This window comes from Corvus cornix, chromosome 1A (assembly GCF_000738735.6).
Source record: "Corvus cornix cornix isolate S_Up_H32 chromosome 1A, ASM73873v5, whole genome shotgun sequence".
NCBI lineage: Eukaryota > Metazoa > Chordata > Aves > Passeriformes > Corvidae > Corvus > Corvus cornix.
This window is the reverse complement of record NC_047057.1, coordinates 38,539,925-38,564,435: the sequence shown is the minus strand read 5'-3', so window position 1 is coordinate 38,564,435 and position 24,511 is coordinate 38,539,925. Positions and strand designations below refer to the sequence as shown.

The window sequence follows — 24,511 nt, the reverse complement described above, 5'->3', positions numbered from 1 at the left end:
AGAAGTTTATGTCTGTCAGTACATATGCTGGACAGATGTTATGTTATCTCAGCTTTATTTTTGTCTTTCCTTAGCTAGAGTTATATATTTTATTATTCAGTTATTATTTCTCTAATATCTAACGTGATGGAATGCAGCAAGAAGCCCCTGCACAGAAATTACTTTGATTTAAACACAGTAAAAAATGTTGCTATTTGTAAATGTGAAGACAGCTCACCAGAATTGAAAGGCATTCATGTGGGGAATAAGCAATTGCATATTCATCAAGAAGACAGAAAAAAGAAATAAACATGAGAGGACTAGAGTCACTGCACTAATAACCACAAAATGTCAGGAGCTGTTCCCTCTATATTGCCAATTTTACTATTTTATTATGTTGGTCGTAGGTGCATCAGTTGCGAGAAACACAGCCAGCTCCATCTTATCAACAACGCCGGTATAACAGAGGAAAAAACCCCACAGTTTTGGCTTCAAAAGTAGTCATATTAGATAAGACCAGATTCTTCTCTTCAGCTTTGTAACATAATTGTTTAGCACCTTAGCTGTCTTAAATCAATATCTAAATAAAGGGGTTACTTGTGCAGATCCTTCACTCATACCCAGCCTTATCTTCCCCCTCAACACATCTTCAAATCTCACAGAAGTGACACACACATGTTAATGATACTAAAGACTACCCTCATGAAGAGGGGACTGTGTTGACTTTCACAGCTAATAAACAAAAGGACAAAAACGGTAGCCAGGAACAAAACCCAGGTAATTCTCACCTTCACCCACCTAATTCCTTCTTTACTGGGGAAAAGGCATTTCTGGGCTTTGCTCTTTGCTTTTTCACCTTGTTGGCAGGTAATCTCCAGTTATCAAACTCCCCCCCCACCCCACCCCATGACTGTCTCAAATAGAACAAGGTGGCTCTAAAGCAGCATGACCTGTGCTGGAAGGGAAAAGACAGGGCTCAAATGCCAGCTTTTCTACCTAGCATCATGGAAGTGGGAGTGAAGAAAAAAATATTTGGAAAGAGAACCCTATTGAGATTCATATCACTTTACTGAGACAGACAAAAGGCACAACGAGAAAAACTGAATGTGGGCACCCCCGTCTCAGCAACAAGATTGTATTTCTCTTCTGTTACCTGAAGAAGGGCAATGGGACCTTTTTGGGGAACTGCATCAATCGTAGAGAGGGCAGGACTTGACTTTCACCTCTAGTTAGAAAGGTTTTGGAAAATAAACTTTGGAACTGGAAAGGGAAAATTCCTTTTCATTTTTGCCAAATAGCATCTTGCAGCTGCCATTGGAGAGCTTCACTTGCCAAATGTGTGAACAGATTTGAACAGCTATGACCCATAAAGGATTTATGTAAAGTAAGGATACCGACCAAGAACTATAAACATCAGTTTTCTTCTCTCTCTTCTTATGCTGAAGTACATGCTTTCGCTGTTGTCACAGACATTTTCAGCACAGTGTACTAGAGGAAATGTGCAGTTCCCTTCTTAGCATACAACCCCTGCTCCTTCCAGGAGTAATCTGAGATCAAGGTTCTAATTCATGAAATGTTTCTTTCCACTGACATGTGCACATAAAGGAGTTACACACTGGAAACAGAGTCAGGAGGTCTATAACAAGCAATCACAAAACAAATCATTTTTCTACCCACATGAGATTAAACAAACAAAAGATGCATTTGGGATTTAAACTAATGTAAAAACTCTAAACCAGTTTCTATTTCTTCAGACAGTGCCACAAACTTCATCAAATCTCAATTGTATCAACAGTGCTAACAAAAGGCTCATCATGCTGCCTTAAAAATCTGTATGACTTTACTCTGTTGTGAAAAGGAAATAGCCTCATTTATACTTTCCTTGCTTTCTCTGCACGTTTAAGCACTTTCCTAAACTGTATTTATAAAGATGAAAAACATATTTTCTTTTTTAGTTTGTATTTTTTTTCTTAAGACCCATTAAAAAAGAAAATATGTAGGCTGCAATTTTCAGAGAGTAAAAAGAAATTAAACTTACTTGTAACAGAACTGACTAATTTCCCTGAGGAGTCTAGAATCTATCTACAGTATTTCTACATCCATTTTACAGCCACTCACATTGCTATGAAATTCTTGAGGAACCTGAAAACCTAAAGCATTAATTACTTATATGAAAATGAGACGATTAACACACACATCTTTACACTTGCTTTGGGACTGCACAACCTAATAGAAACTTCTACAATTTAACCAGGAAGAAACAGGCATACAAACACAAAATGCATTGTTTAGATGTGGCTATTCAAATAAAAGAATAAAAAGTCTTCGTATTCTTTTTTTTGGGGAAGGGAAGGAGGAGGAAATCAACAGAAATGCCAGAAAGTCATGACTATTGGCTGGCAGAGTCCAGCCAGCTGGGTGCTGACCACCTGTACCTTTGGTCAGTGTCTACATGAAATAACCTTTCCTTTCTCAAATCAAGAAGTTATTCATACAGCTATTGAGCCAAGGCACTTTTTCAGCACAGCAATTGCCCTAAGGTTTCTCACAGCAATGCCCACAGGTTTTGTACAACTTCTCTGACAATCAGCAAGCATGGTCTTGTTTTCCTCATTTTAAGGAAAAAAAGAGCAGAACAATTTGACTCTGCTTCTTTGTATGAATCAACAAATTAGACTGTTCATCTACTACAATATATTGTAGTGTGCAATAGCTGTAGCCTATGATGCAGTAGAAATTGTGTACTCACTACAAAATGGACAAGTACCTGACAATCTCCTCTTACATGAGAGTTTGTGTATCCTTTAACATAACTTCTATGATGAATACATTGTACTTTGGAACATATGTTGATTTTGGAATTTCCCTCTTCAGCTTTTAAATTGAGGAAGATGATGGCTTAATGTCAAAGGCTTGAGTAGGGATTAGAAGAAACAACTCCCTAATACCTTAACTGGCTGTTGAGAAAGGATCACTTCAGGCAACCCCCCACCTACTGCCCAGTTTTACAGAAGAGGTCACCAACAAGAATGTTCTTTCAGGCAGGAGAGAAAGGTTTTAATGTGATGGAGATTTGCTGACTGATGTCATCACCACTGTAGAAGCCCACAGAGAACTTAGTGCAATGCTGTGCGACTGCTTTGCGAGCGTTAGAGATGCACTGCTGCAGCCATCTGCTGTTGGAAGTTCTGCTGGTGTAGTAGAGAGACTGAGATGTTAGATGATGCAGAAATCCTCTACACTAAGTAGAGATCCTAAAATATTTGTTGGTACTGATCTCTGTTGGATTCCTTAGGATTAGGCTAGTTGAAAATACAGCTGTGGTGGTGGTGTTTGTTGTTTATTTTTACTTTCATCTTCTAATAAGGCTGTTTTCTTTTCCCTTAATACTTGCTGAGTTATGTTTACAATAGGGCTTATAGCAAGACCATGGCATTAATGGTGTATTTCTCTTCCCATAATATTGCACTCATGTTAGCCAGCTTTTAAGGTTTCTTATGTTTTAATGAAGTTATTAAAGTGAATGCTCTGACTGCATAATTTATGTGCATTCACTTGGTCTTCAGAGAGCTGGTCTCTAAATAATTTTTAATTTCTCAATTCTTTTCTAAGACATTGAACCAAGTCTTTTGAATTTGAATGCAATCTTTCAAATTGTAGAAAACTAGCTGTATTTTCTGCTATAGAACCATTTGGTCCCCAGAGATGGTTCAGACTGAGTATTTACTTGGCAGACACAAAGGGGTGCTGTGCATTTTCTATTCATAACTCATAAATATTGAGATTGGCTTCCACACATAATGGGCCGATTATGGGCTGCTTTCTTTTCTCAACTATATCTGCAGCTTTCTGCAGAAGGAAGAGAACATAGATCCAATGACAATTCTCTTCTCCTTGCAGTTCTTTCTAAGCACTAATTTGCACTAAATAGTACAATTTAGGGTCTGCTATAGTATCTGTTACTTGGAAACAGTTCCTAAGGCAATACCTGAGCCCATGCCAGCTAGGGCATCTACTCCCCACTGAAACTGGGGCATGGTGAAAGGCAGCAGTGCTGAGGACGTAAGGGGAGGGTGTACTGCTTGCTTCTAGGATGCATTCCTGGTAAATAGATTCACTAAAAGCTATGTGTACCAAAATAATACAAAGAGAACAAAAGCACATTAGCTCTCATTCAATAGTAAATCTAATGAAGTACCACAACCAACAGGCAGCCATTGTGAACTGAATGGCATTGGTGAGCTGCATTGTACCCTTATCAAGGAATTAGCTGGGTTATGTCTCTAAGGACTGTTTGGAGAGATTAAACCATAAAATGGTTTTGAAGTCTTTCAATTCTGCAAATCACCTAAATGAAATTAAAACAAAACAAAACCAACAAGAGTAACTTGGGAGTCTAAGTTCCTTGTAAGACCTAAGCTTCTAAATCTCATAGACATTTTGGGTGAAGAATGCTTATGAAGCCACCCAAGACCACCAAGCTCAGATAAACAAAAATAATTGCTTTACATCCTAAATTCCTACACATCACCTTCCAGATGTCAGATTCATTAACAATGCATTTGAATATAATTTAAATAATTACAATTCCATTTTAGAATATGCATAATTGCTTGCCAGAGGCCCTTGCTCACCAGAAGCAATAATTTCCACTTGTTGCAGTGACTTGATAAGCTCAGGCTAAATAGTTTCATTCAGTGTTTGAGCCAAGGTTTGCTCTAGTCACAGCCTCATGTGTAAATTTAAAATGAAAAGTTTAAGACCTGGGAGTTTATTGCTCAGATGGGTGATATGATTTTGTTACAAGAAGTCTAATGAATTTGATGATTAGTTTGTTGTCTCTTATTGTCTGTTTCCAAAGTAATTTACGTTCAGCTTTTGACTGCTAATGAAATTTATGAAAAATGCTGGTGATAAATGCTTTTATAAAGGTTTTTTTGTTTTTTAAACAGCTGTAGTAACCATTAAGTATGATATAAATGCTGACTAGGAGGATTAAGGTTTACCAGCTGAGACCCCGTAAAAATGCTAGGAAAGTGCTCTCAATCTACTTTGATCTCTCTTGCTTTGGGTACTTTTGTAACAGGACTCGACCTGCAAAACATAAATATACATGTTTAAAAAAATCAAGCATGTATTTAAGCCTGATTGACCGCAATTATGGATTTAATAAATTTATACAGAACAGCAGAAGTTCAGATGACTACTGAGCCACAGTGACTGGTTCTCTGTATTGGGACTAAAGATAACATAAATGCTGAAACCTCCCACATTGTTGAGATGCAAAGCTACAGCAGATATTTACCAGCAGCAGTAACAGTCAAGATGTGGAGAGAAGCAGCCAGAAAGAAGTCACAAGGTTGCCCACCACTGTGCTGTAAATGCTTGTCAGTGCTCCCTGCAGGAGCCAGGGCCTTGCTCCTTCTCTCTCTCTGTGAGGCAGGTAAACTTCACAGAGGCATAAAGGATGGGTGCAAGAGAAAAGCAGAACCCTTTCCAAACATCTGCATTCTGCTTTTCCAGCATCTCCTCAAAAATAGGAAAGAATAACTAAAAGGTAAATCCCAAACTCCAAACAACAACAAAAGGTATTTTTTGCCTGTTTTTTGACAAACTGGTAAGGATTTTTTCCTCCATCTGTGTCAACTACAGCATTTTCACCTCTTGTTAATGGTGCTGTTGAACATACAGGTAACATTCAGTTTGAGTTCACATTTGATTGTTAACCTTTTCCCACCTCCACTGTCATGCAAAATTTTCAGTTTTACAGGATGACAAGCCAGTTTAGCAACTAGAGAAAGTAACAAAACTAGGGGGAAATATTTGCTAATCAAGATAAAATCCTGTCACCTTCGTTAGCACTTAGAGAGTAGGTATTATTTAGTGTGAATAATGACAACAGAATCTCAGCTTGATTTCTGAAGTTGTTTCTGCATAATTTATTCAAAAGATAAATTCCCTAATGAAAGATACTGGATCTACTTTAAACCAACATTATTTAATCTATAATTACTGCCTCAGGAATATTGTACTAACTGCCACTTATCACTGTCAGTGACTTTTCAATTTCTGCTACAACCACGGTATCCCATTGGGTTTGTTTGTCTCTAAGAGAACATGATGTTTCAGGTTTGGCATGGCCCTAAAAAAGGAGAACAAAACCTCTCTTTCCCTAGAAATTTAAATGTCCTCTGTGTGCCTCAGAACACAGAGAAGAGTAAGCCCATTCATCTCCTCACAGTTATTTCCAACACAATGTACTATACTTTCCATTTGAAGTTCGTAGAAGCTCTTCAGTTCATTAGTGCTTCCCCTGCCCCTCTCTGTCATTTCTTATAAGCTGAGTACCCATTATCCATCACGTGTCTTGCAAAGTTTGGAAAAGAATATAGATGCTCTGGCTGTCCCTGACCGAGGGTATGTCTGAGCATACCCTCAGTCAAAAATCCCCACACTTTGTCATTATGAGACTCTAATCTTTCATTAGGAAATCATCAGGACTAAATGTGCTTAAGAACATTAATTTGCAATTTGTTCATTATGAGCATTAGGGAAACTATTAGTGGTGTGTCCTAATCAAGCATCCACTGCAGACAAGAAAAGGCTAGACTTTATTGAGTAATAACTACAACAACACTTGTATGGCCTTTACTTTTATGTCTGTTGCTGTGCAGTGAATACTTTGGATGCAAGTAAAACAAAAAACAAAACATAACTGGTTATTGATAGAAGACTTTGTTTCCTTCACTATGTGAAGGTCCTTCAGTGGAGAGAGTGGTAAATAAAACCTTCACGGTTGCTTTTAGTAAGTTGCTATTTCTGTTTACTTTGCATATAACCATTACCTTGTGCTAAGATTATAAAAAAAATAAAAGCAAAACACTTCTTCTTGTCACTTGGTAAATCAAAATGAGCAATTACATCATCTGTGTGTTAGTTGCAGCTGTAAAAATTTTCAGTCCTAGAACTGTGCTGGAAATAGCCTCATCCTCAATGATGGGCAGCAACTGTTTTCTTCTAAACAGAAGGCATACAAAAAATTCTCCTGGAAAGACCTCACCTTATAAAGCATCTTGTTATTTCATTTAGTCTCAACTAATTGGCAATTTAGACAGTAATTTGTGTCCAAATTCCAGATGCAGCAGAGAACAGAAACCTACAGGGAGCTGCACCAGGTCGCTGGGGCCCAGCCCAGATGCCATCCGTGCTGACTGCAGCGTTCCTCAGAGGTGGCACACATCCTGTCACGCAGGGTGTGCGCAGCCTCACCCCACAGAAAGGCTGCCAGGACTGTTTGCAGGTACTGAGCATGTTGGATGTACCAGCCTCACTGCCTACCACACGTGCAACACTGTCATGTGACTTCTGGAGTGCATGCAAATACAGAGCACCTCCAACTCTGCATGTGTAGGCAATCACACCTGAGCCCCTCAAATGCAGAAATAATCTTCCTAGCACCTCAAACAGCAGTCAGCATGGCAACCTGTGGCGAGTTCCTCTATTACCTATTATCCGCAACATTGCGGTGAAATGCTTACATTTTGTGAGATTAAACAGACAATAGGAATTGTAGTCAGATTTTTTTCTCTTGCCTGAAAAGTCTGTATTTATCTCTAGGCAACAGGAGAGAAGGGAAGTCCAGAGAGCTTGCACTGTCATCTGATTGTGCAACACTTCGTACCTTGTATTGGAGTGGAATGTTACGTATTGTGATTTTTTTTTTTTAAGCTAGAATTAGTTCTGCTATACTCACTCATGCCCTAACTTCCAAGAAAACACAAACCACATCTTTCAGACAGGGAGCAAGAGCCCTTACCTTCTCAGCCAAGAGATCTCCAACAGAAAACCAGTTAATTTTCTGCCTTTACAAAATATCTTCAAGCAGATTTTAACACACATACCTGATAGGCCACCGACATCCATCTTCTTCAGGTTCTTTGCCTCCAGAATGACGACTGTCAGTTTGCCAGCAGTAGGCACATAACGGAGGGAGAAGCAGATATCACCCAGCTTTTCTTGCTGTGAAAGCAAACAAGACATGATGTTTTACTTTAATAATTTTTCTTACCCTTTTAAAAATTCAATTTTGAAAGCCCCGCAGAAAACTAGCAGGATTACATCTCTGCCTGTTACTGCTAAAGAAAACATTCAAATGAACAATATTGAGAAAACTACCACAAATTGTCCAGATTAAATCCTTGATAACCTCAAGTCTGTTGCAGCAACTATCCTGTATGGAACCAAATGGCAAGATATGTGCTGGCCACAAAGTAAGTTATACGATTTCACCCCTGAAAATAGGGGTCCACAAATACTGTTTGTTCTTTAAACCAAGCCAGGATTTTTTTGTTTTCTCCAGGCTGTGTTTCAGTGGAAATCAACTAACAAACATGCATACACAGCTAGGCTGTTTCCTGTGACACAGTAGCATGGATCTTTCTCTTCACACTTTGTCACAAAAGCAAAAAGTATAAAAAACTCACAAAGTACAAAATATTCAGTATAAAAAAAGACTTGTCTCCTATCTGTCAGGAGAGAAAAAAAAAAGGCAGATACAGGCCATGAAAGGACACAGTACATCCCTCCTCACATAAGGAATAGCTGGAAGGATTTGGTTTTGCTTTCCAGCCCATCATCTGAGATCCTGCCAAATGCAGCCTTTTGCTATTCATCGCTTAATATTTTCCTAACAGTCCTGGCAAACAGGGGTAGGCTGAATGATGTTCAGAATTACAGGAACTTTGTTTTAAAAGGATGAATAAGAGATAGGAACTTGCAGATGAGAGAGAGAGGATATTGCTCAGAAATGATGAGTAGGATGATCCAAGTTGCTTTCCTCCTTTCCTTCAAGGCCCATGGTTATCTCTAGGGGGGCTAACAAAGATGGTTTTGAGACAAGAAGGATGGGCTTACATTGAACAGACCAATAAAGAATTTCAGACAGCCATGTTTCTCTTTCAAAGGCATTAGTTCTTATTGCATATGTCTACTTCCACAATTTATTCTGACAGTAGAGTATGAAGTACATTTCTATGATCGTGTCTCTCTAGTTCCAGTGTTTTCTTAGATACTACTGAGAGCAACTCTCTCACATGCTCATGGATGTAGTGGTATTTCCTACAGAATAGACAGTCCATGTGAAAAGGACTTTACCTATAAAGCAACAGATTCTAAACTGATTATGTCAAGTTGGGACTGAAATCTAGAGATTGTAATAGATAGTTCCCTGCCAGACATCATCTCAGCGACCACCAGTGGTCAGGAAACATACAGAACAAACAGTTACATGTAGTTAAGAAATGCTCAGACAGAACAAACAAAATAGCTCGTAATGTTAAATGCGTGTATTGTATAAAAATGCTGTCAGAATGCATGTGTGCCAGTATCTTGAAAACTCATGGTGTCCTCCTCACCTCAAAAAGGGTATGGTAGAATTGAATAGGGACAATTTCCAAGAAAAGCAGCAGGAATAAGCAAGGATATGACACATTTTCTGCAGAAGGAACATGTAAGCAGATTAGGACTCTTCAGGTTGTAAAATTAGTAGCTGAGGAAGAGACCTCTATCTGACCCAGAAGGGCTAGAATGATGTTCCTACCTTGTTCAAAAGGACTGACACAAATACAAAAAAACTTACATTTTTAACTCATATCTAGAAAAACCCAAGATGTCTTTCATAACATGGACGGCACTGCCATGAAAAAATTTACTATTCCTCCCTGACTGCACATATTGTCATAAATCCCAGCAGAGATTCAGATCATGAAAATACAGATTTCAGCCATGCAATCTGCATAGCTCATGCCTGGCTTTAGCTGAGCTTCAAATGGCACAGTGACAGCGAAACATGCTCCTGTTCACCTGACATTTAGTTTTGGAAGTCCATATTGGATAGGGTAACAGTGAAGTTGATCTATCACTTGCAGGTTATTCAGAACGAAAGAAATCAATTGCTTATTGATTTGCGTTATCATGATCACAGCTCACCCAACCACCTGGTGTTCTCCACAGTCACTGCTCTATTACATTGTAAAGTTGGCTTAAATTCGCCTGTGGATTCATGGGGCACTGAAAAGACTGAGACAAGGTATGTATGAAAGCTTATTTTAGTCCATTCACCTTAGAGATCTTTGTACCCACTTACTACACAGTATTCAAGGGCTCTGCCTCACCTCCACATTCATTAGGCAGAGCTCTAGTTGTAGCAGCATAGGAACTTTTATCCCCTTTTAAATCAATACCATGCTTCTAATTGTTCCTGTCAGTGGGTATTTTAAAGGTTTTTGTCAGCTTTTGTTTGTTTCCATTTTTGATTTTTTTAAAAATTTGTTTGGTGGCTTTTTTCTTTTGTAATCTTGTGTTGAGACAAGAGTGTGTTTAGTGAGCATAAAATAGTGTTAAGATTGTTGTTTCTGATCTGAGTGCTTCAGCAGTAGCTGAAGGAAGTACTTTATACTCACAGTTATTGCCACAGAGACCATCACCTCTCACCAGCATTTCTCCATTTGTAATCATGTTACGCTTCTGTGCGAATACTAAAATTACTCCTGTATAGACAATTGCAAGAGGGCATTTAATGCCTTTTTAGCCTCTTTTAATGTAATTTGAGCTGCAGGAAACCCAAAGAAGGCCACATCATGCACACAGCCAGTTTTCCATAGATCACCAGGAAGCCATGGGAAATGGCAGCAGATGATGGGCTCATTCCAGTGAACGACCTGAAGAAAAAGCATAGGCACCACATTAAATGCCTCCAGAACCAAGTTTAGTACCGTTTTTGTTGGCATGAAAATCTATATCAACTGCATTTCTACAATACTTCTTGTACTTGTAACCTTTTCTCTGCATGACTGCTGCACTTTTTTTTTTTTTTTTTTTTTAAATTCAAAAAGTATTTGTCAGGCAAAATACTGAAACTGGCAACACTGCAATGAAGCACAAAAAAGCAATCACTAGAGGTGTGGTTTGCAGGAGATAATTACAAACCCCTGCAGGGCTACATGGTACAGATGAGTGCTGCTGGTATGGTGATTATCCCATGGAGATGCCTTACTGTTATTATTAATTTCTTTCAGCCCCGTGTATAAATAATTTATGTCAGTAAATTACTTTGATCTCTGATGGAAACTCTAAGTTAGTGTTAGAAACTTCCAGCTGGGAGGTTCACAGTCATTAACCTATTCATGTATAGTGCCTGAACACCAAACAAAAGATTCTCTCCATCTAAGCAATTTCATAACTTCATTACATTTAAAGAGGATGCAATGGAGCAGAACATAAATGACAGAGACAGTGCTGCTAACACTTCTTCAATTTAGGAAAGGCTATTTGAAGTCCTGTTGAGAATCTGGACTTTTTAGAGATGACTCTCAAGTGGCTCCTTCCTGTTTTGTGCTTCTTCTCCTATTTGTCAGTAATCATGTTTGCCTTGACAGTACACTCTCCCAATTAGCTACAGAGAAAAATGCTATTTATGCAGATTACTCTCATTTGTACTGCAGAATCTCTAACAGACACATCTATGTTATTAATATAAACATTCTCTACATTTTTTTGTGGAAGATATTATAAGAAAGTTGATGCTTGCAGTTCTCTTAGTAAAACAATATGAAAGTAACAAGCCACAGCACCATATGCTTCTCCCTAACTGGATATAAGACTTAAAAAACAATCAGTATAGAAAGAATAAAAACACAGTGAGGTGGATTTCCAGCTTTGGTAACTGGTTTTGATTGTGAATATTTGCATAAGCCTGAGAGAAACACAACATGGTGCAATTTATGGGCAAAGACCCAAAATAATACCCTCTTACCCTAATCAATATTTACAATGAAAGCTTGTAATGTTCACTGTAGTTTTCACAGCAACCAAAATGCTTTAAAACTCAGTGGAGAAAATGGGGACAGCATAAAGGTGGGTTATAAGCTAAATTAGTGTCTTTCAAATTCAGGAAGCCCAGGCAAACTGTAATGACAGAATCTCTAATCCCAACTGCCACACTTGACAGGCTTCAGACAGTTTTAAGGCCATCACATGCTGTCTGCACATGAAGATCTCAAACAAATTCCTTTTCTTGGCATGTAAGGCATGAACACACTAAGCCTCAAAAAGTGCCACAATAACACTAGTGACAGAATCACATGGATGCAGAAATTGAAGACATAGACTGGCCCCAACTTCAATTAAGCCACGGTAGCAAGTGGGTAGAATTAGCAACCCATATACATAGCTGGGATCTAGAATTATGAAAGCATTTGCTCCTTCACACCCCATAGAGCAAACAGGGATCACACCGGGGAAGGGCAGTACTGGTTTGTTGAGCACCCTTCTGTTTTCCTTTAAACATGAAATTTTATTGCTACCACAGCTAACATTACCAGCTGCAAAGGCATTGCATTTTTGATAAATATATGGTTAAAGAACACAGCAGAAAACTTCAAACCTGTAATAGGTATAATCACGAAAGAATCTTTTTCTCTTATATTTGCAAATCAGGGTCCAGATGACCCCACAGCATGAAGATGATTCAGTCACAATTAGGCAAAGGAGTGGGAAGTGAGCAAGAAGCTCTTAGAACTCAGTTTGCAGAAGTAGGCCAGAAATAGATGGTGCAGCAGGGAAAGATAAGGAAGAGGAAGAAAAGCTGGAGCTAGCATGTCAGCCCTTATGGCACTTTTGGAGACTGTTACATGAATATGTATACACACCAAGTACCACTGTATCCCAAAGTCTGTGCACTACTTTTGGGATAAAACACCAAGAGCAAATAGGAGAGGCAGAGCTCTCCCAACCCTTTCAGTCAAAAGGCTCATTGCAGACTTGCAATTCAGACATAGCAGACCTGTTTCAGACTTGCAAAATATTATCTATACATCCAGTCAATATAAACCTAAGGGCTTTAACAACTATACCATTAATCTGACAAGCAGAGTAATTCCTTTGCTGTCTAAAAGAATTTCATGCCCATGAACATAACAGCCAAGCAGGAAGTAAATAGGTGCTAGAAGCCCCTGGAGAGAAGGCAGAACCATCTTCATCATTGTACCTACTGCAACTTAAAACAAAATATTTTAAAACAATAAAATACGAACAGACAAGTGCCCTAGTGCACGGCTCCTTACTCAAGGATCAGTCTGTATTTTGTCTTACAAAATGGAAATACAGAATGTCCAATCAAAATCTCTCCTGTTTGCTTTTACTAACTTTTTCTTTTAGAAGAGTCTTCATAGTAACACCCGGGTTACACCCTCTTCAAATGTGCACACTTGGTCGTAAAAGGAAGCCCCGGATAATGTATGTGCAGTTACAAGCCATGTAACAAGTAAATGAAGCAGCAAAGTGAAACAGGTTATAGCATGAGACCTTTGAAGAAACATAATTTTTGAGGCAAAGGTACAGAGGGCTCACTTTGGACCCTGTAGAAAAGGGACTAGCAGTGATAACAGGCTAAAGAAGAGATGGAAAAGAGACTGATATTAGGTGAAGAGAAAACAGAAATAAAAGCAAAGGTCCATGAGGCAAATTTTAAAAGGGAGAAGTTCTAAGGCAGACAGGGAATAATCTTTCAAATGAAGTGAATTTATTTAAGTGGGAGGTGGTATCTGTAGGCATACAATCATGCTATAAAGTGTGAGGAAGAACCAAAAGAAAGGGTTTAATTGCACATTCCTTTTGACTGATTTCCTTACCACAGTCCTACTTTGACTCGTTGTGATACAACTTTTTTATGCCACCACTACTTTTTACCTTTGCTTAAAGGGAACAGACCTATCAGGATCTTTCTTTGGAAAGAAAAAAAAATCTACTTCTTTTTCCTTCCTTCCCGCCAGCCCCCTCTGAACAGCAGTAATAGAAACAGAAATTCATGATACATCTCTGTCCTCTTATTGCAATATATATATATATATATATATATAAAAGAAGGGGATTGCATTTCTTTTGACTGCCATAGCTATGAAATATTCCCCAACACAATGGTAAACTGGACTTGAAAGCAATTTGGGCCATAAATTTGAAGCAGCCAATGTTATTAAAAAATTAACAAACTAGGTTTTGTCAGCTTCCTCCTTTTAGTCCTTACTACATTTTTAACTATTTCGAGAGAGTACTTCAATTACTGCTTTCTAAAAAGCAGCGAAAATGGAAAGAGAAAACACTGAAGAATTTCTTTAATAAATGAGAAAGGGAGGAATGAATGAAAAGAATCATATATGGCTGAACATCACGGCCTGGTTTTCTATAATTCTGTGCCTACTCAAAAATGCTTGCAGCTGGCTGCTCTGCTTTAATGATTCCATGTCCCTCTGTTTTGCCACTTGGCTTCTCCTCAGCTCCTGCCTGATCATATTTCTAAATGTCACTCATGTCTATGCAGTCCAGTGCACAAAACAAAATTAATTTAACTGAATGGCACACTAATATTATTACTTTTGACAGCATGGAAAACTTATTAACTACAGTATATCACAAGGCTAGTCTTCTAGTGAGTAGTTTAAGTACAACATTGAAAGGAAATGTAATACATTTGAAAGGTTTTTTTCTTGGCTTATCAGACACTGTGAGAAGTCAAATCACAAAGCTTTTCTCTAATTATTAGAATATTATATATACACTGCAGTCACTCTACAAAAAGTCATTATCCTCCTGTGATAGGTTAATAGGAAACCACACTACAGTACCCTTGCTTGATTTGAAAATTCCTGTAGTAAGTACAAGCATCTTAACGCTCAGTTAATGTAGTGTCTACTACCAAGAATGTCTTAAGTTTCCAAAGGAGATTGAATAAAAAGCTTTAGACTATGAACTGGAATTACAGCACACATCCAAAAATATACAGGATCAGTGGACAGTAGAGAACTGCAATTAAGAATCAAAATAATAAGCAGTTTCTTACTTTTAAGATGTACAACTGCTTGTAGTACTGTACTAAAAACCTGGTATGAAGAGAGTCCTTGCTATAACAGCCACACATTATTGATTACCTCAAGACAGAACAAACAGATTTGAACAAACCAGTAAAAGTAGGAATGATTGGTATGATGGAATAATCATCTATGGCTGCTGCTAACGACTGCTGAAATTCATCAGATAGGGAAAGACTATCAGGCAAAACCAGTGCCTCCATTACTGAAGCCACACAGTATATTTCTATCTGTTTTGCAAAAAACCATAAAGAGAAATTCAGTGGAATTCATGGATTACCTTCACAGGCAGCCATCTTCTTCCCTTTCCTGAAACTCTTAACAAACTACTAAGACATAAAGACCTTGCCACTCATACCAGTTTCAGCTACATCATAAATAAATGTTGACTGATGTCCTCCTTTCTCTCCTCATTTGCTGCAGAGCAAGGAACCGCACACCAAGATGAAAAGGAACTGGATTTGCTAATGGGAAAACCACAGACAGCTGATCTAAGTTGAGAACTGACAGGTGAAGACTTAAAACAAGACAGTTCTCCACCTGTAATTTATCAAGGTGAATAAGCTTTCATGTAAAATTTCACACAAGCCAATGTCATCTTTTTTTTCCATTCACTGCTTCTGTGCTACAAGCACAGATAGGATTAGAAGTCCCTTTCGCTATCATTACTTTTCATTTGGAAGGTTTTTCTCACAGTGTCCTCTTTTACTGATTTTTGTACTGGAGATTTTTCAAGAGCATCAGAACTGCCTAAACATGAGGTGGGGTAAAAGATATGCAGCTGGAAAAGAGGCAGGCTGAAAACCCTCAGAAAAGTTCTTGTTTTAGTGCTCCCTAGTTTGAGGGAAGTCACAAATATGTAAAATACTCTCTCAGAAAATTTCAGTATTTTTGTCTTTGGTTCTACTTGAAATGAAGAAACTAATGCATGTCTCCTACTACAAGGCCTTGCATTACATGTCTTAAGTTCAGCACGTTAAATATTTGTGCTCAGTTCAAGACTGAAGTCCTTCAAACTAGTCCTACATATTCAAATCTATTGATTTTCCCTTACCAGGCTTATATCCACTTCTAAACTAAGCATTCAAACATTTATTTTTATTAAATTACTGAAAGATATTAACGTTGTTGAATAAATATGGAGTGGCAAACTCCTCTTTTGTTACTCTACTTCTCCTGACTATTTCACTTTAAAAAAGTCTCTTAACACATTCTTTAGGAAGGCGAGGCAGCTCATCAAAAGTCATCATAGCAATCAGTACCACACACTCGATTTTATTAATCTCTTCAGTAAAAAGAAAGAGTTCATTGCAGTTATCTAAAAATCTAGGAAAGAAGACTGCACTTATCATAAGAACTCTGGCTCAATGATGTTCATTTTTAATAAATCTTAGACCACAAGGGAAATAAGGCTGAAACAGTGCTAATGTTATGCCCATCTTACTCAAAAAAGGCCAAATAGGATGAAGGTGTTATCTATCAGTCATTTGTCTTCTATCAAACCCAGATGAAACAAAAGAAGAATTCATAAAAGTTTGTATTAATGTTGATTTAAAGGATATAAAATATAATGAATGTGAAGTCACATTGCTTATGGAAAAAAACGTCTTTTCAACTAAAACCAGATTCCCTCTTTGGTAAGATTGGAAATTTGCTTGATGAAAGAAGCACACAAGTTTTTTTCTTTTTTCTGTTCAAGGTCTACTGCTGTTTTTATAGATGGGGAAGACATTTTACTGACAAAGGAGGCAGGTGATATAAAAACTATCATAACAATAAATAGTAATGCAATAGGTTGGTCAGAAAGGAAGTGCTTAATCAATTACCTGTAACCAGTCACAAAGAGGACATTTTCATACAGCCAAAAGCAAATTTTCTACATTCTAAGGCACAGAACTCAAGATGTTTTGTAAGTATCTTCTGAATCAGGAAGTATCTTACAAGTATCTTACAAGGCAGTACCTCCTGCTGAGGATTCAGGGTCATAAGCTACAGACCATGAACTGCTAGTTAGTGTAATGCTGTGCAAAACAATCAACAGTAGACATGATCAGAAGAGGTTGGTGACTTTGTCTGCCTGGAAAAGAAATAAAGTGTACTGCACACAGTTCTTGTGTACACATTAATTTTCTTTTTAGATGCTGAAAACTACAAAGAAGGTAAAAAGTCACGACTCTTACCGGAAAAACGAAAACCTGATTTTGAAAAACATAAAAGATTCATTTCTGCAGCTTTCCGAAAAGAGGTTTGGATGTGAATTGATTACAGTGTAAAAGTACTGTAGAGAAGAGGAAGCATCATGTATTAAATGGCTTGAAACTACTGAAGAAGGGCATAACAAGAATCAGCAACAGAGTAGTATCCAGTAACATCCAAGTAACAAACGAAGTACCTATTTTTAACAGAGATAGAGTATTGCTGAAGCTATAAGGGATGTGTTATTTTCTTCATCTACTTAAAATCAGAAACTTTTCAAACTCTTTGGGTTTAAAGACCCTCTAAGAGTTTTCCAGTGGAGGTGCAAAGCTGCCTATAACAAACACTGGTCTACTCTCAGCAACCTCCTCTTTGTATCCTTTGCCAGTAAGGTCTCAAACAGATTTCTTTTTTTTTGGAAAGTCAGGATGCCATGAGGAAATCTGAGCTTTTGGAGCTTGCATTATCCCATGCAGCCAGGACAAAACGCCAAGGGCTGAGAATCAGCCCATTTCTAGCTCCTTGCTCCAAAACCAAGCAAGGTCTAACTTTCAAGCTTGTAAGGGGGTTCCCTTGTGCCACCCTCCTCCCAGCTTGGTACTGGGAGAACACTACTAGCTCCAGGATGCTGCCTGTTTCCTAGACTGAGTTTGATTACAGGAGGTTCTTTGAAATGTTCCTTGAAGATCTAGAAGCCCTCCAGATTTAGGGAAAACAACACCACCTAATTTAGAGAAATGCCCAAATGAATTGATAGGAAATAGCACTATTTCTAAACAAAACAAAGTTTTTTTGAAATGGGAGACTTTTTTTAGAAAGAAAATTTTGCTGTTAGCTAACACAAATGACCCACATGTCATAGAAAACTTGTCTGCTCTAAAACACCACCGAAAATTAATGTTTGTCCTGATAATTAATGTGAAAATCTGAGTCAGTAAAACCACTTTCAGCATAATACACTTCTAAATCTGGGCCGGGCATTAACCGACAGGGGATGTTAGCTGCAGACACTCCCACAGGGCACTCCCATAAAAATGAGCTGCTGCCAGTTTTGAAGCCCAGGCTCCACTCATCAACAAGAAATCCTCCTGTTAATTTTCACAGTTACTGAAGGAGATACAAAAAACCAGAGATAAAATAACTGGATTCCAGACAAACAGAAATAATTTAAGTAGCACCTAATATTAAGGATGAAATGGGAAGCTCAGGCACTGTCTGCCCATTGCCAGCCACGGCACTGAGAAGCTGCAGTGCCATGTTCTATACCAGTGGCATCAAAAGCAAGTTATAAACCCCACATAATGGTAATTGTACAGGGAATGCCTTGAGTCAGAATTTTATGACAAGCTCTTTGGCTAAGAAGAAGAGATTTGAACCCAAGATCAACCACAAGTGGAGAAAGGCACAGAGAAGGGTTCCCAAATTTAGTTGCCTTTATCAGTGTTAGTGGAAGTTGCAGTACCTCCTAATTCCTTTCTGTTGTAGGCGAATGCATGCAGCTGATCAAGCAGCAGTAATACCACTTTCAACTCTCTCACTGTTAGTTAGGAAACTTCTGCCTCTGACACTATTTCTGTAATTGTGATTGCAGACATAATTGTAAAGAAAAACATCTTGACCTCCATGTCACTGGATTCAGTTTCAGGTACAACTTCTATTCTACCTTTAGGCCAGCAGGAAGCACATACAGAACACATCTGGGTCCAAAAAGAGACCGGAAAAGGCTTTCATCTGCTCACTGATGACTGTAGCTCAAAGGGAGTTGTGTTCTGCTCTAATGATACAGCAGTAGTAATTCTGTTGCAGTGATCATACTACAGCCCTCTACAGAAAAAAATCATACTCTGAAAAGTCTGCTAATGGAAGGGATAAAACAACTACAGTACCTCTCCATTCCCTTAGTGAGTAAGCCACCCAGGCAGTCCCTGAGTGTTTCCCTAGTTATGATGGTAACAATCACAAAGTAAGCTGCAAAAGGCCACAGAAAAGGAAGAGGAGAGAAGTACAGGTGCACTAAACTCGCCCTGCTGCATTACCTGTAACACACTAACAACACATCAGCCACTGTGAGGGATTTCTTCGGCCTTTGGTAGAAGGGTGACTTATATGATACAACTGAACAGGAAACTGTATGACTGAGTTATTGCAGTCTATCATACATTTAGCCTAGAAATAAGATCTGGTAATACTACCTAAATTCATGTACTCTACCTCTGGAAACATTAGCATAAACTAAATAAAAGTCTAACACCACTGAATTGAAAAGACAGTCTTATGTTCTGGATTCTAACTGTGATTAGGGTATTTGGTGCTAATTCCTGTCACAGGTACAATGCAAAGTGCTTCAGATTCCAGTTAAGCTCATTGTTGAACTAAAAGGAAACACAACAGGCTCTGAAAAGAGGTTAAATGGTTACTATGGTAATCTCTGACATGGTCTTAATCAGAGTTTAAAAGGTGACAGAGGAAAAAAAATAAAGTGTCTAATCCCTTTCTTTCTTGGACCACTATTCCTAAACCTTTGTCTCCCCTTTTCAAAAATTTATCTTTCTCTGATGCTTCTGGAAGCCAAAGTCTCCTAGTTCTACATGGAGTAGGCACAACAAAGCAAAGAGACTGGAGTGGCATGCAACTCCTCCTCAAGCTTCTAGTGAAAATGCTGTTGTCTTTGTGAGACCTGCTCTTCCCTTGTGACTGTAAAAATGCTGCTCTCTGTTCTGAAGGTCCTTCTGATGACACTGTATTTTGATACAGCTGTTTTACAGCTTCCCTTAGCTCCTGATCCTGACTTATAACAGCAATCAGATAACGATTTTTGTCACTGTTGGTTTGCAGAAGGAGGGAAGAAAGGGAAATAAGGCATTAGCCTGGACTACCACAAAGCTGCTGCCTAGAATCTCAGTGAGGCCATTTCTACCTCTGGATTATGCATTCACTGATGCTGCTAGTGAGAAAAATAAGTAAGTACGTAAAAGTCCAGTTGGAGCACAATGCTGAACAATTCCACATATAGCACATTCTGTGGCCCTTTCACACTTGTCAGCTGATCCTACAGATCCATTTGCAATCTCTCCCAGAGTACAGAGCTTTATACTTAGGAGTACTCCACAATTATAATCTGTATTTCCTGGAATTCCTTCTGCAGTTTCCATCCAAAATACCTCTTAATACTTTAGCTTCAGATGAGTTTGATCCCTCTCAGTAACTTTCTCAAAACTCTACAAAAACACTATTCAGAACACTGCTTTCCAATTGCCATTTGGCTGTGTCTTTGAACTTTAAAATATCCTATGCTTGAGCAATAAAACCCCACACAATATCATTAAGATGTGGAGGCTGGGAATTGCCCACTGTTCCCTCCTTTGGCCTTGTAATTTTCTACACAATTCTTAGCAACACACTTTGTCTGAAACAAATATTATTATTGCGTATTATGGGTCATTAGAGGCTTAGCACCAAGTGTAGGATCCACTATTTCAGCACAGTTTAAACTCAAGATGCCCTTCTGCACTTGGAAGGAAAATGGTAATAAGAACGTTTTTGACAAATAAGCAATATATGTTTTTCTGATCTCAGAATGAATACTGTCCAGGAACAGAAAGGCCCAGAAGAGCCTGAATTTATCACTGAGCTTCTCCTTCTTTTATACTGTCCTCTGTATTTGAATTTAATATCTGTAAAGACAGACAGTCTGAGATGAATCAAGACAAGTTCCCTTTTGATTTCAAGTAAGTCAATTACATTCTTTTTATTATAACACAAGAATGTCTCTCACCTCCTCAGGTGTCTCTTCCAGAGAGGGAGCTAAGAAATGAATACTTTGCAAAGGTATATAGTGGGATTGTCAGCACTTTGAGTATGAAAGGAGAGAAAAGAAATGCATAATTCTAATGAATTGAAACAGCACCCTAACAGCTCCAATTGAATCATATTGTTTTACCTTTAAAATTATTTTAGCATCTTCAATTTCAAGATGAAAACAACTAATTAACTGCTGAAGAATTTTAAAGCAGCTTTCTTATTCTCCAACTTGAGAGCCTGTTTTGCTACCTGTCTCAGTAAGAAATTCAGTTCCTTGGCAGGACAGATGCTGCACTTACGGTGCTAAACAGGCATTCATCATCCTCTGCTTACTGTATAAACTCTTCACAAAACCTGAAAATTAAAATGTCCTTAGATTCAACATTTTAAAATTTTAATGGGGTGTAAGAAGAAGTGAACTTAAGAAAATGTAAACACCATGAAGAAAACAAAGTGTTCCAATATAACATGCAGCTAAATAAAGGAGACCTTACATTTTAAAATTTGTCTGACACTCTGACAGCATCTCCATAGGGATAATGATACTTTCTTTTGCAAAGCACTGTGCTATCTGCAAAGCTGTAAAAGAACTAAGTGTTATTACCAGAGATGGGAAAGGCCTATTAGATCATCTGTCCATCTCTCATATAACTACAACAGAAAATAACAGTGATTTGCTGCTGTAATTTGACAGTGACTTTTGTAAAAATGTCCTTTCCTCTTAGAACTCTGCAAGTTTCAGTTCTAAAGAGTCAATAAGCTGGGTGGCTCACTAACTTTGTCAGTCTCCAACTTCTATGAAGTACACCAAGGTATTAAATAAACCCATTTCAGGCCCACTTTTCCACTTCCTTCCTTCACCTTTTATTTTTTGATAAGGAAGGAAAGAACAATCCTCATGAACAGCAGCCAAGCTTCACAGAACTGCTCTTTCACTCTCCAGCTGCAGAACGCTTGCCTCTCATCCGTTTCCAAGGCAGTACTGAAGCATCTCTCCCACTGGGGGTTGTGCATCATGTAGGAGTGACACTGGGGTTTTCCAGCAAACTTCCCACTCAGAAGCCTTGTATAAAACATACCCATCGTCACCCACAGTGGTATGAGCACGCATCCATCACGTAACCTAACCATGGTGGATGCCTGATCAGATAATGCGCAGAGTCTCATGTGATGGCAGTTGTGAAAGATCTGCAGAACTCTTGGTGGTAGATACTATCAGGTCAACAAAGATCCTTCTCCTTATCATGTAACATTCTGCTTCTCCACTGCTTTCAAGGGAAAGAATTGTTTCTGCTCTTCCTTATATTCCCTAAAATTTCTTGGCATGTTTGCTACAACAGGTTTTCAATTTAAGTGCCAATATAACAAAATGTCTGGAGGGAAATCAGCTGAAGTATTCAGAAGATGACTCTCAGTATGATTCACACTGCTGTGAGCAAAGAAGAGGTCTGTCTGGCCTTCTGTACTGGAGTGATAACAGATACTGGATGCAGTGTGTACTCAGATAAAGCTAATGGCAATGACATCTGGTAGATGACAGAGAGGAGCAAACTCCTGTGATCTGCTTTTTAACACTCTGTGCCCAAACCATTATATGTCAGACTTGGTAAAAGTGAATAACCTTTCAATATCTACCACTCCTCCCTCCCACACTCTCAGTCAAATGAGACTGAAGGACTACTAGACACAAGGACAGCAGAGCTAAAAGAAGCCAAGGAAAAAGGATTCAAGGTACGCAGCTCATTAGTAGTGGCCTCCTCAAAGTTTAGCAGTCATTGCACATTCCCAAAGCCCTCTCACAGTCTTAACAAATGCTCACATAAAGGCTTATACCTTCAAAGTACTTCCAACATAAATATATTAATAAGACCTTTCCCAGAAGAGAATGCAGTGTCAGAGAGATGCCATTCAAATGGCTAGGCTGTGAGAGGTAGAGCTTAACATTATTTCATTAAACCTTCATCGTCTGTCTTCAATTCCAAACCCGTTTAGAAAAAAGGACAGAATGTACAGTGGAGCTTTATGAGAAAAAAAGAAGAATAACTGCTTGTAAAATTATTTTGCCCCCTATGATTGAAGTGTTAATTAAACTGTAATTCTGTGATATGCATCAACTGAATTTGACATAAACTAAAAATGAGATTTTTATATTCACTTGGATGTCATCTAGATAGTTCTCTTAAAGCGACTGGTAACAACTGCGACTGATTCATTTTGGTATACATCTTGTCTAGGGGTCATAATTAAAAAATTAAGGATATTTTGGCAACTTACAATTAATTTCAAACATATTTAGAATTATAATTAGCACTAGGTTGCTGAGAACTGACAAACTCGCCTAAGTGTTGTAAGGGCAAGAAAGGAAATAAAGCCTGTCATTCTTCAAATATTGCAAATCTCATGCAGATGTGCTTTTTAAGGACAAATTCATTACACAATTACAAGAAAGGAAATAAAGCCTGTCATTCTTCAAATATTGCAAATCTCATGCAGATGTGCTTTTTAAGGACAAATTCATTACACAATTACAACGTGTAATGTCTACAAAAGATTTTTCGTTAGCAATAGAATTACACCTGTCATAAATTTCTGGATGAAATCCAGTCACTTAGATTTTAATTTGTTATTTTAGTAAGGTAGACCACCATATCATGTTCATGATCACTACCAAGAGACAAACATACGTCTGCTGCTAGACATCTGGTATAGGTAAATCATGTTAGCCTTCATATGCTGTATTTGCTAATTCTGAAACCAGGGTACTTCTTGATTGCAGCTATATCTGCCATGAATTCTGCAACATCTGCTGTGTCAGATGATAATCCCTTAATGCAGATAGGCTCTCTCCCATCCCTACTTATTATCACTTAAAATATACTAGAGTTTGCTTGGAATATTTGCTGTGGAGCAGGGACTGGAACATCAAAGACAGTAAGGTACTTGAATCAAATATGGAATATGAATGACATTTCATGTGAAACATAACTCCCAAACTGCTGACAGGTGCACCTCTCTTGTTTCTTGGTAGAGATTTCTCCTCCAAATTGGGCTAAGCAATTATTTGAATCTGCCTCAACATATATATTACAGAAGCAGAGATTCCATAAAGGAGCAGAAGTAAGTGAAGATTGTTTGGATTAAATACACTTGGCTAGGGAGTAAGTGGCTTTTGTAGGATCACTTTTTATTTGTACAGTGAGCTAATGAGCTGTTATAGACCAGCTACACATAGTATATAGAAAACTAAGATTAAAAAGTCTCCATATAACACAAGTTATTCTATTTCTCCATATTGACTGGATACCTTGCATACTTGAGCATCAAAATGCAAAAATAAAACAGGAGATCTCCTGTAGTATGAAAAAATATTTAAGAAGTTGGTGTGATCAGAGTTTTTCACTATGTTTTCATAGGATCATATTGCCTAGCTCCTTATAAATAAAATAGCCATACTTTGGTAGCAACTTCAAAAAGGTTCCATCAAAAAAGTATAAAAATAACACTGGTTTTCCTGCATATACACTACCTGAAATTTGAAGAAAGGTGACAGCAACCTAGATTTTGTCTCTACAGCAAACTATTCAAAGCTCCTGCAATACTCTTTTAATATCCAA

The 24,511-nt window shown here is 38.2% G+C and overlaps 1 protein-coding gene across 6 annotated transcripts in view; it reads right to left on the bottom strand.

Annotated features, from left to right (window-relative positions):
• The window catches only part of SYT1 (synaptotagmin 1), a 339,414-nt gene that overhangs the window by 43,295 nt on the left and 271,608 nt on the right, over nucleotides 1–24,511 (bottom strand). For all 6 annotated transcript variants that reach the window (XM_039570748.1, XM_039570747.1, XM_039570745.1 and 3 more), the window contains one exon: nucleotides 7,881–7,998. In XM_039570748.1, coding sequence (XP_039426682.1) covers nucleotides 7,881–7,998 — 118 coding nt within the window. The remainder of the gene's footprint in view (nucleotides 1–7,880; nucleotides 7,999–24,511) is intronic.